The sequence below is a fragment of the Odontesthes bonariensis genome, chromosome 7, assembly GCF_027942865.1.
Source record: "Odontesthes bonariensis isolate fOdoBon6 chromosome 7, fOdoBon6.hap1, whole genome shotgun sequence".
Taxonomy (NCBI): Eukaryota; Metazoa; Chordata; class Actinopteri; order Atheriniformes; family Atherinopsidae; genus Odontesthes; species Odontesthes bonariensis.
The window spans coordinates 34,139,336-34,155,533 of record NC_134512.1 but is presented as its reverse complement, the minus strand read 5'-3'; the positions used below and the strand labels follow the sequence as shown (position 1 = coordinate 34,155,533).

Genomic DNA, 16,198 nt, shown 5'->3' with positions numbered 1-16,198 from the left:
CAAATTGAATTGACGTCATTTTATTAATTAAAATATCAACAAAAAGTGGTAAATGGGCCCCATTTGTATTGTTTGTGAAATCATGTTAACTACTCAAAGCACCAGTTAAAATTATAAGTAAAGATTAATATTCAGCATCAAAGAGAGCAAAAATATGGTTTCATAACAAAAGAAATGTGTTGATATAATTCATTACTTCTGCACTGCAGACACTTCTGCACATAAAATACTTCCCTTTGTCAGAAGGCCACACAATACAAGTTGAATCAGCTCCAAGATTATTCACCATTTTACCAATGACATTCAGTGAGTTGTTAATCAACAACTCAAAAAACATAAATGCACTACTCGGAATAAGCATGTAAATGAATCATTAAGGTATTATTGTGCTTTTCTGTCATTATTATGTTTATATGCATGCATTTAGAAGACACTTTTATCTAAAGTGACTTGCAAATGAAGATATAACATTACAGCTAACGTCAAAGCTAATAATAAGCTACATAGAAGGAAAACACCAGTCAGACAGTCTGGATTGTCTTAAGTGTGTTGTAGGATCTGACCGGAGTGATCAAGTCGTGACGTAAGCCTGTGCAAGAGCATTCAAGTAGATGGGAGCCGTTCCATTAAGGCTAACATCAGTGACTTGAATTTGACACGTTATTGACACACACCAGGCTTGAATACTTTAGAAATTTCCTTTAACGATATAACTCAGACCTGGATAGGGCAGGGAATTTCATCATTTACATAATTAATTTAAGAGTGAGAAAGAAATAATTTCATTGGCACATATAAGATGATAAATTACAAATTTTACATGATTGAGATAATACATCAAATTTGAAAAATGTCACAGGATCAGTTGATCATTAATTGGGAGATGCTGGAATGTAAGATGTGCGTCATTATCAACAACAAACTCAGGCTGACATTTTATTGGCAGTAGAATGTAAGAACGCTTTCCTGGTTTCCTCTGACTAATAGCACAGGGGGTCTAAGATCCCGGGACAACATATCGAGCCAAGCAAGATAAAGAGTGCTGGGACACACTCCTCTCCTCCCCACTGGCATGGTTCTGTCAGGAGATACAGCAAAGATTATACAATGTGGTTTATTTTCTGCTTGGAATACTGAACTGCAAACATCCACATGCACTCCTTTTCCTTTTATTGTCTGTATTCTATGAAAAAAGCAGAAAACAAAGACATATATCACTCACATGATAATAAGAGCTGCCTCACTGGAGTAGTGCTGCAGCACCTCATTTAGACGGACCTGACGGAGAGACTGAAGTCCACACAAAGCGTGTAATTTTAACAGAGGAGAACAAGAGGAAAATAATCATTTGAATGTGTCTGATCAGCTTGTGTAAGACCTTGGCTCTGTTCCTCTCAAAATCCTGGTCAGAGATCATCCAGGGCGCCTCCTGCTGTCCTGGAGGCCCAGAGTCTGAGTCCTGTTTGGCTTTCGAATCAAGCCTGAAGCTACTGATCATGTTCTCAAACTTTGCAATGCTGGAATGAGTATACATGCAGGGGTTAAGATTCAGATTATTATTACAGACTAGTGTCCTTGGGATGGGTGCAAATGAAAGTCATCTGAGCCCAAAGCAAACTTCCCCAAGGAAACAACAAAGTGTATTGTATCTAATCACATTGTCTTGTGTTGCATCGTATCATGTAGTACTGTATCATATCGTATCGTGTCATGACATATTGTATCATAATGCATTGTATCGTGACCAGTCTTGAGCCTTTAAGTGCCACCATTGCGACGAGCAACTACAGTGAAGAAAACATGTTAAAAGTCCCACATAACTCATGAAATCGTCTTTCTACTTACTACCACTACAGGTCAGACATGCGTGATTTTTTTTTAGCACTGATGAAGTGTACCAGGGGTGGATTAGACACTAACAGATATGAAGGCTGTTCAAACACTGAAGCCAAAATCAAGATCTGATTAAAAGACGTTTTACTGATTGTTACCTACTCAAAATTCTTTTAACTGATTTTCTATTGTTTTTGTGGGGAAAAAATGATGAAAAAACATTAAAAAAGATCAGAACTTGGAAAAGCTTCGCTCATAGTTGTGTGCATAAATTCAGAAAAGGATCACAAAAGAAAAAAAGAAAAGGAAACCATGTGTGGATGTGTTTAAAATACGATATTCACTAGAAGTTGAAATATAACATCAATCAGTTCATTCAAGGTGTCAGTGATGATCAGTATCGGTTTAAGGAGCATAAGATCTTTCATTTTTTTACTTTTACCAGCCCTTCAAACAAGTGGTTTGACATCACAGTAGGAACTTTTCTTTCTATTTTGCTCCATGCTCCCACTCATGCTTTGGTAGTCTTACTTCTCAGGCTGAGGACTCTGGTAAATGTCAGGAAGCACTTCAACATCTTGGAAACCAAGACGGAACCTCTTGATCAGTGACAGAACCCTAAAAAGAGAATGTAGAATTGTAGTATATAATAAAGATTTGGACATGTTTTTTTTTTTCTCCAAAATCTCATATTTGGAAACTAGAAACCTAAGTTTCTTCATCACAAACTAATGCTCAGTGCTTAATGTTTCGTGGACATGCAGAGGGAGTTGTCTGTGTCGGGTTAACGTGGGGTGTTCCAGATATGGCATCACTTGTTGTTTACTATGACAAACTGCAGGGGCTAAAACAATCAACTCTTATTATGGATGCTCATTTTCTGTACCGATGACTTGACTTAAAAAAAAAATCTAATTTCTGAACCGATTTCTGATTCTGGGTCTGTGCCGTGCAAAAGTGCAGCTTCGTGCTATGAGTGGTTACATTTATAAAATCTTCTATGTCTTCAGGGCAGTTATTTTTAGTCTCTAATATTTATTTTGGTATTTCAAACAAATGCTGATTATGTGCATTTGTTGAAATGTTTGCATTGCCAGCATTTTCTGTTGTGTGTTTTACAGCTTGATTATGCTCCCCAAGAGTGGTCAAAACCTGTCGTTTTCCATCTATGTTCTGCTACACAAGACATAATGTCTTGTGAAATAGATCTTCATTCATCTCTCTAAGCATTCTGAAGAAATTCCTTACCCAAACCCTCTAAAAATTTGAAAGATAAGCAAAAAAACCTGCACTTACTCCTCCCTCTGCTGTTCCTTCTTGTCTGAATCTCCTCCCACAAACACTCGGACCTTACACCTGGCCCAGCGCTTCCTGCGGGTCAGCAGGTACGGCAGCAGCAGCGTCAGACCTGGAGAACACACACGTAAAGATGAGGAAACCTGCTGTGATATTCCTGAAGTGAGTGATTAGGGAGATGACTGATGAATATAGTCCCACCTCCATCATCAGACAACCAGTACACATCAATGGTCTTCTTTCCTTGTTTTTTCTGAAATATGGTACTGATCTGAGGCTGGGGTTCAGTAACAATCGAAGCTGAAAAAAATCAATATGCATCAATCAGTTCATTTTTACAGATGTTCACAAAATACATAGAGATTTTCACAACATATGTGAAACACTGTGATTTGATCATGTGTATACATACATGTAGTGCTTGCTTGAATGCAGGAAGAGATGGTGTTTATAGTGTCTGATTCTCCATCAAAACCTTGATTAACTGAGATAAAAACAGAAGAACTTTCTGCTTTACTTGCAGTCATTCAGATAAATGATGATGGATCAATGTGGACTGCACTTCTCTCAATACCTCTTGTTAACCACAAACAAAAGTGAGATACAAAGCAACAACTGTCAAGAGTTTATTGACGGTGTTTAACTAATTTAGTTTGTGCACCCTGCTCTAATACAAAGAAAGCCTCTCACCATGTGATTGAGATGGGTGACAGACATCCAACCCCTCTTTCATTCTGAGCACGCACACTCCATACTGCTGGTCGAATGCATCACTGAAACCCACAAAGAGCGTATTGAGATGTGTTTTGATAAATATTTTTTTAATATTAAGCTTATAAAAATAGTTTACAAGTAGTTATTTCCACTGTACTCACTGCAGGATTCCTATGTAGTTGTGTGCAGCCTGAGGTGAGTCACAACACCAATCTTTCTTGAAACCCATCAGCAGAACATTTGGTTTCATACGACCCAAACCTGCGCCCTGGTGGACAGTCAGCAACATTAAAGGAGGAGAAAGAGATATACGGTAAGTCTCCATGTGGGATTCTCATTAATCTGGAAGATAAACACTCTACATATTGAAATATAACAGTGAGAACATAAAATGCACCACTTTTTTTTGTCAAATGTCTGAGTTTTAAGACTCAGTTTCCTGAATAAATGCATCAGAAAGCAAACTAAACTGAAACCGTACTTTGTAATGCTTTTCTGAACACCAAATTTGATTGTCAATTCAATAATTGTCCATCTTGGAATCCTTTAGGAGCTCATAATCTTGAAAAAAACCTGCTCCTTGTAGGTTGGTTTTAAAGGGATAGTTCGCCTCTTTTGACATGAAGCTGTATGACATCCCATACTAGCAATATCATTTATGAACATTGACTTACCCCCTGCTGCGTCCTCATTTTGGTGTTGACAAAGGTAGTCCGGCTAGTTGGCTGGGGTCACAAAAATAAAGCGTTTTGCTTCTCAAAACAATATGCGTTCAAAAGAGTAATACATTTGCATCACAAAATAGTAGACCGAGCAGTCCCCTGCTTCCGAGCAGTAAACACCGTAACAGGTGCGGCTGTCGGCAGGCGGCAGCACGCAGTGATACGAAGGGAGAGAAAATAGGGCCAAGCGATTGTGAGGTCTGACTTTTTCCTGGAGAACGATTTTGTGATGCAAATGTATTACTCTTTTGAACGCATATTATTTTGAGAAGCGAAACGCTTTATTTTTGTGACCCCAGCCAACTAGCCGGACTACCTTCGTCAACACCAAAACGAGGCTGGAACTCGGCTCACAGGACGCAGTAGGGGATAAGAAAATGTTCATAAATAATATTGCTAGTATGGGATGTCATACAGCTTCATGTCAAAAGAGGCGAACTATCCCTTTAACTCAAGTTTTCTTACTGACACTGACTCTGACCTGTAGCAGCATGTTAACCCCCGCTCGCAGCTCTGTGGCCACCACTCCTCTGTAGAATGACCTGACCTTCCTTTGGTTCAACCAGGTGACGTGACTGCTGCTGCTTGCCTCCTCAAACACTGATGGAGAGGAACCACCCTGAGAAACGGAGCAGCAAAAATAAATAGCTGCAGTCCAAAGCTGTGGAACATGAGCCTTTGATGAGTCTGTATTTTAGGCTGTACTCACAGTAACCACATTACCACACATCATGAGACTGAGATGTTTCGTGAAACAGTTGTTGAGATCCACAAGAGCCGGACGACTGCTGGGAGGACCCGTTAGGACCAAACACTGCGGTCTGAAAGAATCAGAGCAGTTTATTCCAGAGCTCCTGACAGCTTGTAAAGGGAAATGTCAACATTTTTCATTTCGTGACATATTTCCTCAGCTTTTTGGGTCTAAATTATTGATCATGACAGAGAAATTTGTAATTGCTCCAATTTTGAAGAAGATAACTATAATCATATAATCATGCTATGTGGGGATAATTGTCTGCACCTTTTGGGGTTATTCTGCAATGCTTTTGACTGTATTGTTCCCAATAAAAAACAAGCTAAAGAAAGAAAATGACTCACACTTAGTCTGCAGTAAGTCTCTCTGTTCTTGGAACAGTATTTTTCATCATAAAAGGGTACTTTTGAGAGCATACAGACAGAGGAGTTTTTATCTATATATATATATATATATATATAATAGCCTTTACTTCTGCATGTCACAATCTTATCTATGCAGGATTATCTTTTCATAATGATGGCAGAAACGTTGTCTGGAAAAATCAAGCTCTCTCGGGTTAACCTGGACAGTTACCCCGTGGATATTCAGATCAGCTCTTTTGTGATTGCAACTTGTTTTTTGCTTAAACCTGAAGCGCAAATTGCAAATCAATTAGACGACTTAAGACATTAAAACAGGATCAAGATCTAAAAATAAACCAGATTGTCTAATTTAATTATCTTTATTTCAAGGTATTACACATATTTTACTCTTCTATTGAAGATAATCAAATATCTTTGTTCAAGTTCAATAACCTGGCTGATCAATCAAAAGTTTTGGATTTGTCTCCCACAGCACCTGGTTAGAGTGGGCTGTCCAATAAACGGAAGGTTGGCGGTTCGATTCGCCACTCAAAAAGAAAGCGGAAGATAAATTTCGTGTATCACTCATGTATGCATTGTATGCACAATAAATCTGATCTTAATCTTATAAAAATGGTGAAATTTGCTAATATAGTAAGAAAAAGAAAGATTGTTTTAACATATGATCAGCTCAGCTCACTCGGTAGATACCTAAAAAAAAATACCTGGGAGCAGGTACTAACTACAACAGAAAACCCAAGAGTAAAGTTGAGTTAAGGCAGATCATGTAACGGAAAAGGGACACTATTGTTTGCACAGTTTATTTTTTTTTAATGGTTAAAAAAACTCAAATCTAATCTCTCTAAATTAAGCTATTGTGCCCGTATTAAATTTAGGTCATGTATGCCACTTACAACCAATCCATTAATTAATAAAAACACTATAAATGAATACCACTAGATGTCCATGCATTACACTTTCAAAAAAAGCATTTTATACTTGTGATTTCAAACACCAATAAGATAAGGATTCTCGAGATTATGTCATTTTTGCATACAGAAACTTGCAAAAATTGACATCTGATAAACCAAAGCCTAGTTTAATGATAATTTAAAAGTACTTATTTTTTATATACATTAAACACTAAGAACATTTTAATCATGACCTATACAAGTCTGTCATGTTCAAGGCAAGTTTTACATGTGATTCCGTTTCCAAACAGAAGAAATCAGAAAAACTCTGTTTCAGCTGAAGCATTTCCTCACTGACCTGTAGTTCTTCACGTGTTCCTCCACCAGGTTCAGGCCAACACAATGGTTCAAAGCCCTGTTGTAGGAGCCAGCCTGCACCGATGAGCCCCAGTTCACAGCTAAACACAGCAAAGAGAATGAAGCAACAATGTGGCTCGACCCTTCTTGTTGCAATTTTGTGACCATGAGTAGGTTTACCTGGCTTCTTGTAGAGTGTGTATCCCAAAAAGAATAAAACAACACCAATCGCAATGAGGGCCGCCCACCAAGTCAGCAGGAACATGAGGACCATACAAACAACAGCACAAAGCAGCGACAGCCACTTACTGTAGAACCTGAATGATGGACGCCAACCTGTTCACAAACACACACACACACACGCACAAACACACACACGTAAAGATAATACATATACTCCTCCTGGTGACACAGGTGGAAAAATGTTATTGTGTGGGCATGAGTTAGATAAATAAAGAGAATCTGGCTGCAAAAGGATGCAATTATAAGTAAAAATATCCATGTTTTTTTTTTCCCCATTCTCCAGGCATTTCTTTTGCATCCACTTGTTGACATGTCGTCTCCCAGATCCCTTTGTCCTCTGTTGATGTCACAGATTTGCATTTATAATATGTGGTTCGATCTCCGGTGCATCACCGTGCCCACAATACGTTCATCAGCGTGTGAGTGTAGAGAAAAATTGCTGCATATATACATATAGAATTAGAAAGGCACTATATACGTGTGGACTATTTTAAACATCTGCATATTATTCGTATAGCAGTCCCTGCATTTTATAGAGCTGAATTAAAACTCTTCAACAACAGGGCAACTTGCAATACTTGCAAAGTGGATATTTCATCAAAGGGAGGAAATACTACCAACATGCAGAAACATTTGTGCACACAGCATGCAATAACTATTAATGAATGTCGCGTTTTCTATCTGCTTGTTAGAGAATCTCAACCCAGCAGCGGCAACAGGTCACTAACTAACTAACAAACACTGCCTATCATGTTAGCGTCATTTGCCTTATTGTAAAACCTGCTATTAGTAATGGTTAACGTTAAATTAATGACTTCTCATGAATTATATTTAGATAACCATCACGAGAGACAGAGTCTGACTGGCTCAACCTCTAGCTTTTCCTTTCAACGAAGCAGGGAAGAGTAAAATGACCCAGGTCAGGATAAACGAATGTCACAGAGCAGTGACTAAGTTAGTGGTAAAAGGCTTGCACACATTTACCCCAGTGGACGCCCCTGAATTTCGGTAGTTGAATGTGTTCAATGCTAAGTCACAATATTTGTCAAAGTTGCATGTTTTCCTCTAAGTTAACCAGATGCTTCACTCAGTCATTCATTCCCATTATATATTTTCTAGGGAGATGACAAAGATTCTCAACCCTAAGTACAAAGCCCCAAACAGAGACAGTTTAACTAACATGACTCATGTTACTTCTAAACTAAACAAAGTTGATGCTAATTGACCTGTTGGTTGTCCCTTTTTTCCCCAAATGGGAATCGTTAAGCAGAATAGAAAAATGGAATTGGAATCGTAAAAATCTTATCAATTCCCATCCCTATCCATCTCTAGCACATCACTTTAAGAATCATTTGCATTAGATGCACTGCTTTAAAGTGACTGACCATGTTCATCATTTTTGTGCAGTCTATGGATGGGACGTGAGCAGTGGCAGCAGCCGTGACTTAGAAAGTATGGTTCCATAGACTCCATAGAGTACAATATCACTGAGGATTATTACTGTAAGTGCTGGCACTAAAAGTTTCATTCGCTGGATTCCAGTGGCTTAATCGACATCAGGAGAATCGTTTACCTGAACACTTGAGTTACATGCTAATAGTTTTGGCCCAGTTTTGATTTAATTAATTCTCATTTCTGCAACATTATGGCATAGTGGGAGTGATGATGAGTCACCAATCTATGTGTGCAGTTTATCATTTTACACGCTGATTTAGCTTTCTTAACATTCACCCATTTATTCACTCACAGCATCTGTCTGTCCATTAAAGCCACATGGATCATGTTCAAATGCTCTACCTGGTGAGTTGGTGATCGATGCATGGAAACAACTGAAGTTGATTAAGGAGTAGGAGCAGAGGTAAAAGTTGGAGATGATCGGAGCGATGGTGTTCAACTCAGCTGGCAGAAGGTGAGAAAGAGAAAATGATTATGTCTAATATTCACATCTTTAAGAAGCAGTCCATGGCAGTGTTTTGTTGTGTGAAAATTTCCTCTTATTGCTTCACAATAAAAACATCCCATGTTTTGTTATTTGAATACCTTTGAAGAGCTGCTGCAGCAGCAAGATAAATTAGGTATGCCCTACCTAATGTATGTATCAAATAGCTTTAATAAATATACACACATACAGTATATATATATATATATATATATATACAGTATATATATATATATATATATATATATATATATATATATATATATATATAATGTGGCACTCCACATTTCTTTTGAGAGAATAAGAATATTTTAAGAGGAATAAATGGAGATTGATGAGTAAAAAGAGAAAACTGAGAATTTAAACAGAAATAAATACAAATACTTCCATGCTGAGCTAAGCTAGTTAGCTTTAAACACCACTAATGTGCTTAATATTGGGTGTTTCCTTTTTTTTTTACGTCCTATTTCTTTATTATGATTACTGTCAGCTGCTGAAGTGTTTGCGATCAGAAATCTTGATTTATGATGCCTAAACGTCAAAATAGATTTTTAAAATAGAAGTAAAACAAAAAGTAATTTGGTTAAAGATTCACTAAAAAGCCTCACCTATTATAATGAAGCAGGCCGCTATGATGTACGTCAGAAGATAGCTTCTGAGAGGTTCCTGGTTTTTGCCGTATCCTTTGCCAAAGAACCCAATGAGAGGGTAGAGATGGTCCTTACAGAGACACTATACCAAGAACAAAAGAAAGCAGAAAAGTAAAACAAATGGCCTACTTTCTTTCAGGTGCAGAGGCATGATATTTACTCCCAGCTGTTTGAAAGAATCATTGTGTACCTGAAAGACTTTGGGAGCAGACACCAGGCAAGCCAAAGCAGAGGACAGAGTTGCTCCAAATATACCAGCAGTGATGAGCGGGCCGAAGGCAGCCACCATGCCCAGTGACTGGAAACAGAATTCCCTTATTAGAGCTCATTTCCCCCACCACAGAACAAAAAAATACTGTATTAATCGAAAATTCTATTAATAATACAGTTATAATATTATATTATATTATATCTTCAAGAAACTTCAAGACAGACCTTCAGAGAGCGTCTCCTATCCTAGCACTTACCCTACTATCCTAGTACTTCCCTCTATGCCTGCACTCTATCTCTACACTGTCTGACTAGTGGTGTCCTTCTATGTAGCTTATTGTTAGTTTGGATGTTAGCTGTAATGTTATATCCTCATTAGCAAGTCGCTCTGGATAAAAGCGTCTGCTAAATTCATAAACATAACATAACGTAATATTAATATAATATTGTTAATAAAAAGAAAGAAAGACGTACACTGCTATTTTCTTACAATGCTTCACTGACAATGACCCTGCAACATGCCATCCATTAAGATTTTCCAGCATACAAAAGACGCAGATGCAATGAGAGTGACTGCATGTAAATGTCCTGTTTCCTCTGTCGACCTTTTCAATCTGTTTCTGGCAAAATAAACTGGTAAGAAATGGTGAAAGCAACTTCAACAAAGTCTTTAGGAAATGCATACTTCTTTACTTTACTTTACTTTACCTCTTTATGCACACATGAAACAGAGGTTTATATTTAGAAACACATGTAACTCGAGCGTGTGTTGACCTGATAGTAGTTACTGATGCCGTAGGTGCAGGTCTTATTGGTGATACACTCGGTGAAGTCCCATCCATGCCGACATGGTAAACCGATACAATCCTCACTGGATGACGAGGAAGACAGGGTGTCGTTCACCATGCCAGACGCATCCCGCACCACGCAGGAGCCTGATAACGGGAAACACAAAAACATAAAGTCCTTCCCATTACTGAACCTCTAAATTTAAATTTTCCACACTGATTTTACTTGTTATGGATACAAATCAAATCGTGATTTCTTAATTCAGTGCGACCTGTTTGAAGAAAAGGCTTTGTTAAGTAAAGAAAAGAATGAGTCCACATACAGAATTTGATAAGTGACATGAGCATTACCAACGGTTGCAGTGATGATGAGGTAGGAGAATGTAGTCCAGAATATCGCCATCAGTGTCCCTCGAGGGATGGCTACTGTTGGATTCTGGGAAGGAGTGGACGTAACACATAAACAAAAGGCACTACAGTTACAGCGCAATTCTAAAATACTGCATACATGTTAATAAAGATGCATATCAGCCTGCACACACAAGCACACCTTCAGGTCTCCAGAGATGTTGGCTCCAGCTAGGATGCCCGTGGCAGAGGGGAAGAAAATTGAAAACATGCCAAAGAAGCTGCCCTCTGCCCCCCGCCAGTTGGGCACAAAATTGGTACCAAAGATATCCGCTGTTAAAGGTGAGAGAGACTTATTAGGTGCTGTAATTTAGAAATGAATGACTTTTTCACTTAAAAGTCCTGAATAGGCCACTGAATCCCTGTCAGAGGTGTTTATTTGTAATCAAAGAGCTTTACTTAATGATGAAACTTTATGATGAATCCGACAGTCGTTGGAAACAACAAATTATACGATCACTGAATAGTTACCTTTGTAGCCTAAGAAACCTTTGGCCTGCTTCTCTCGTGAAGGAGGCATGATTGTTCCAACTATGTAACTGGCGAACGACACCATGATGACTATGAAGAAAATAACCTGAGCCTGTGAAGAGGACAATATACTGTAGGTGTACAATTCGACACCTATTTCTATTAGTTTAATCCCAACACTTGTTATTAAATCCTATGGCAGTTTACCACATTCTGATATTAGTCTAACCTTTGACTCCCATGACATGCCAGCCAATGAGATGCCCAGCAGACATGTGACAGTGATGATGCCGATGATGCGGATGTCATTGGTCCGGTCCACCATCATAGCACCATTTTCCTGATTGAGGGGTTTAACAATAGATTAAAAAAACTGCATAATATCATGAATTGTGGCTCTGCACATGCACAAATATGATGCATGCTGCTTACTCGCATGAGATCTGTAACAGTCTCAGCAAAGCCCACAGTGTGCATGGCCACAGCTACAGCATTTGCAAAGGCAAAGATCAGACCTATGGAGCCACCCAGCTCTGGACCGAGGCTGCGACTTATCAGGAAGTAGGTTCCTCCTGAGGATGAAAAGTGGTCATCACATTACGACTCACCAGCAGTGAAAAGTGCAATGAATTTGCTAAATACGATGTAGCCTGTGACCAAACCTCCTTTGACTTTGCCATTGGTGGCTATGGCTGAGGTTGACAGACCAGTGATCCCAGTTATACAAGAGGAAAGCAGAATAATCACCCAGGTCAGCCCTAACAGAGGGGAAAGCTGTCTGACTGAAGCTTTACATTCACAACATACTTTGTGATCTGCAGTGAAAAATACACATGAAAGTGTGAAAAGGGGAAGTCTTGTCAGACATACCTATGCCAGCTTGAGCTGTGATCCAAGGCAGTCTCAGGTATAATATCACTCCCCAGATGTTTAACATGCAGCGGATCTATAAACAGACAAGCAAAATGTGAGCACCTCCAGCCTGCATTTGGAGCTTATTAACGTCATCATTTTTCTGTATGGGTTGCTAAGGATTTTAATTAACTACGGGTGACTGTCTTTGTAAAAATGTCTCATGTTTGGCCAGTTCAATGCAATGCTCACTATAGATTGTGTATATAGATAAATAGATGGATAGCTTCCCAGCCAAAGGCCAAAAAGTTCATTACTGGGTGAAAACGTAAGTGAAAGAGAGAAAAAATACAGATAAAATCCTTTTCAGACTGAAAAAGGGAAGAAAAACACCAACATTTAGTCAGTAAATGCTGAACATGAAATCACATTTGATGCAACAGCAACAAAGTACTTAAATTCTATATGAATCTTTGTCATTGTAGTACTTAACAGCTTCTTCATTTATCTATTTAATCATGTCCCACACTCAACTAAAACAGATCTGAGTTGCATTTTAGTCACAGCCTACTGCTGATTAATTAAACTTAAATTAATAGTTGAACAGAGATTCAAAGAGCAATGGGAACACTGAAAAGCATAACAAAAAAACAGTAAGAAGAACCACTTAAAACCAGAATGTTGCATTATTCTGTACAACCATCCCTGGTGAAAAATAAATTCACTCACTTCATAAGTGTTCTAAAATGTTATGGCAAAATGCCCCTAATATTAAGGCATTTTGCCATGAATATGTAATTATCCTTAAACTGCTTTATTAAAAGCTTTATCATCAGGTTTTAATGTAATTATGTCTGAACAAAACTTTCACTTCTAGTCACCTGATTAAGAGTCTTTTATTGGCTTTACATTGAAGACAATCATATGAGTCAAAATGCTGTCAGACACCAGACTTTTTTTGTAAAAGAGAAGCATTGACTCACAAGAAGATATCTCTTAATGAACTTTCTAACAAATTGACCTATGTCTTAGATCCAAATATGTCTTCAAATCAAAGATGTAACACTAAACTCCCACTTTGGCCAAACACTCTGCTGTACCTACCATGACTCCCTGTATCCAGCCAAAGCGAGTAGGTTCATATGGGGGCTCCTTCTGCTCATCCTCCTCTTCCTCAGAGCTGTCTTCGCTTTCCATCCGTCCAGCCGTTGTCTCCTCATACATGGGAGGTTTGAGTTCATTCTGGTTTGAATAAGTTAAGTTGAATATTTTGACACAGTCCAAAATGTGATTTTGATTTACAATCTGTTCAGCATGTTACTCTGCATTCACCCCTTCTGATAGAAGCAGTGATATCTGTTAAATAATCAATGAATAGACATTAATGACCCATTTGGTGTTATTTGAAGAAACATTTAAAGAAAAAACACGAATAAGATTTAATTAAACTGATTTTAACACAAATTGCTAAGACTAATGCCACTAAGACAATTATACTTAGTTTATTTCATATTTTTAGATACATTCTTACATACATTTTAGGATATGCACCATAAAGACACTTCTAAGTAGCCAGTCTTTGCTTTTAGAAAATTAAGCGAATAATAGAATTACAGACATTGTGTCATGAAGAAGAAGCAGGTGTCACAGTCAAAAATGCGTTTATTTGTGTCCAAAAATCGTCGAGTAATCTTTCCTTCTCTTTGTTTTTGGGCATTTAAATGATAACAACCAGAGCTGATAAAAAGCAGAGATCCCTCACCTCAGGGTTGGCGTGTAGCTGGTACAGAGATGGTCTGATGCGCCTCCGTCGACCCCACACCTCAGTGTTGGCGTAGAAGTCGTAGTGTGGCGGGGCATCTAGAGTCTCGTAGCCAGTTGGAGCACCAGACGTTACACTGCTGCCGTCAACATAACACTGATAGTAATCAGACTCATCAAAGCCTCCAGAAGTTGTCTTGCCATTAGCTGCTGATGGTGGAAAGCTGGGTCTGTATGCAGCCAAGTGAACACTGTTACTGGTGACCGGTAACTCCATTCAGAATGTCCCAAAAAGTCTTTGACAACAAGTATAGCTAAGAAAGCAAGCTGATTGTTCCCGTATTGGGAATAGAAATATTTTCCTTTATCTGTAACGGTCAGTAAGTCAGTGAAAGTGAGGCAGCCATGCTGTCGTTTCAGGTGAATGAGGGAGGTTTTATTGCTGGGTTTGACTTTAAATTTGACCTTAGCAATGCAGGAAAAGCCTGAGGCCACACAAGATTTTCAGTGAACAGTCAAACAAGACTCATTACCTGGACAATTTCACATTGCAGGGTCACCCAAGAAAATTATTTTGAACTGGGCTGGGCAAGGAAATATATTGTTCCATCTAGTTAGATGTTATATATCTTGTACAGATACAACATTTCATAGAATTTAGTAAGACATTGTAACCTTTTTGTTTCTGATTATATAATGTAATAACGTAACTTGTAAATAACGTCATTACACACTAACTGACCTGAAAAATAACCTTGACGAAAGATGTTTGAGTGGCATTCCACTGTACAAAACTGACCAACTATTCAGTCTCTAACTGAGAGATTGACCAGTATTAAGTAACAAGTGAACAAAAGCCATTGTTTATAATCATAATTGTAATACATTTCAAATTCTACTTTCATTAACTAAAGTGCCAGCTAGAGGTTTATGAATACTGTTTATAAGTACACTAACAATTTCACAATAGTTCACTATTTAGTTGCAATAGAAAATAAAGCTTTGATGCATATCTTCTTTATCATATCATATCATATCATATCATAGCATTCTTCCTTATGTGAAGCATCTTTGAGCATTTGGAAAAGCGCTATATAAAACTTATGTATTATTATTATTATATCATTGTAAATTCAAAGTTTACTGGTTTTAGGCTTTTCAGCATACTTAAAACTAAACTATAAAGTGGGGCAGTTCAATCCTAAGCAGTTTTAACAGAGGAACCGGACTCTTGAAATGTTTCAGAGAGGTTCTGGGGCAGTGAGGCTTGTGTGAACACAAATGTTCATAGCATTCATTCGAGATGTCTGCAGACTAATGGTTGAGACGACATACAAACAGTAATTCTTCTCAAGCGTTTTCCTGCCTTTGTGCGTGCTGGTACGAGTCGATGCCTCCTCTTTTCTGCATACCTGTATGTTGCTTTTCTTCTTGCTCCTCTCTATTGTGGATATGTTCTGATGCATGCAGTATTGATATAAAAAAACAAGAAGCCTCTTCTATTCGGATGAAATCACCACTGAAAATCTGGTGCAGATTTCTGCACTTTCTGTAAAAGGCTTTCACAAATATTGACAACTTTGACATAATGTACAGCGTATTTTGGACGTATACTTTAATTTGACTCAAATTCACTTTAAATAAACTTTAATTCTTTAATGTTCTCAAACTTTGACAAGCCACCATCAATTGTATGTGCGGTATAGTAAAAGTTCCACTATGTCCTTGATTGCACTGAAAGACACTCTCCAGTGAAAGGTGAAAACTCAGTACTTTGAATTTCTCCTTCAGCTTTCAGATAATGTTGAATGATTAAGCTGGAGAGCTTTGCCTGCAGCTGTGTAAGCCCTTGAGTTTGAAACTTAAATCCTAAACTTGAGAACTTCTTAAAAACAACAACAACAACAATCTTTGTTGTCTTTGAATCATCTGTGTTTTGATAAGT

At 38.1% G+C, this 16,198-nt stretch overlaps 1 protein-coding gene across 1 annotated transcript; it reads right to left on the bottom strand.

Moving 5' to 3' along the window:
* Positions 1 to 733: 733 nt before the first annotated feature.
* On the bottom strand, positions 734 to 14,530 carry slc12a3 (solute carrier family 12 member 3). Its single transcript, XM_075471115.1, has 26 exons — positions 14,255 to 14,530; positions 13,597 to 13,734; positions 12,511 to 12,586; positions 12,303 to 12,398; positions 12,073 to 12,212; positions 11,870 to 11,980; positions 11,641 to 11,752; positions 11,312 to 11,442; positions 11,113 to 11,197; positions 10,748 to 10,908; positions 9,954 to 10,061; positions 9,722 to 9,845; positions 8,972 to 9,073; positions 7,112 to 7,267; positions 6,933 to 7,032; positions 5,275 to 5,386; positions 5,047 to 5,184; positions 4,005 to 4,111; positions 3,820 to 3,902; positions 3,542 to 3,613; positions 3,331 to 3,429; positions 3,130 to 3,241; positions 2,365 to 2,451; positions 1,379 to 1,517; positions 1,223 to 1,290; positions 734 to 1,078 (listed from the first exon to the last, which is right to left on the bottom strand). Exons 1-26 carry the CDS (start codon positions 14,528 to 14,530, stop codon positions 937 to 939), a joined length of 3,075 nt encoding a protein of 1,024 aa, XP_075327230.1. The 3' UTR covers positions 734 to 936.
* Positions 14,531 to 16,198: the final 1,668 nt, after the last annotated feature.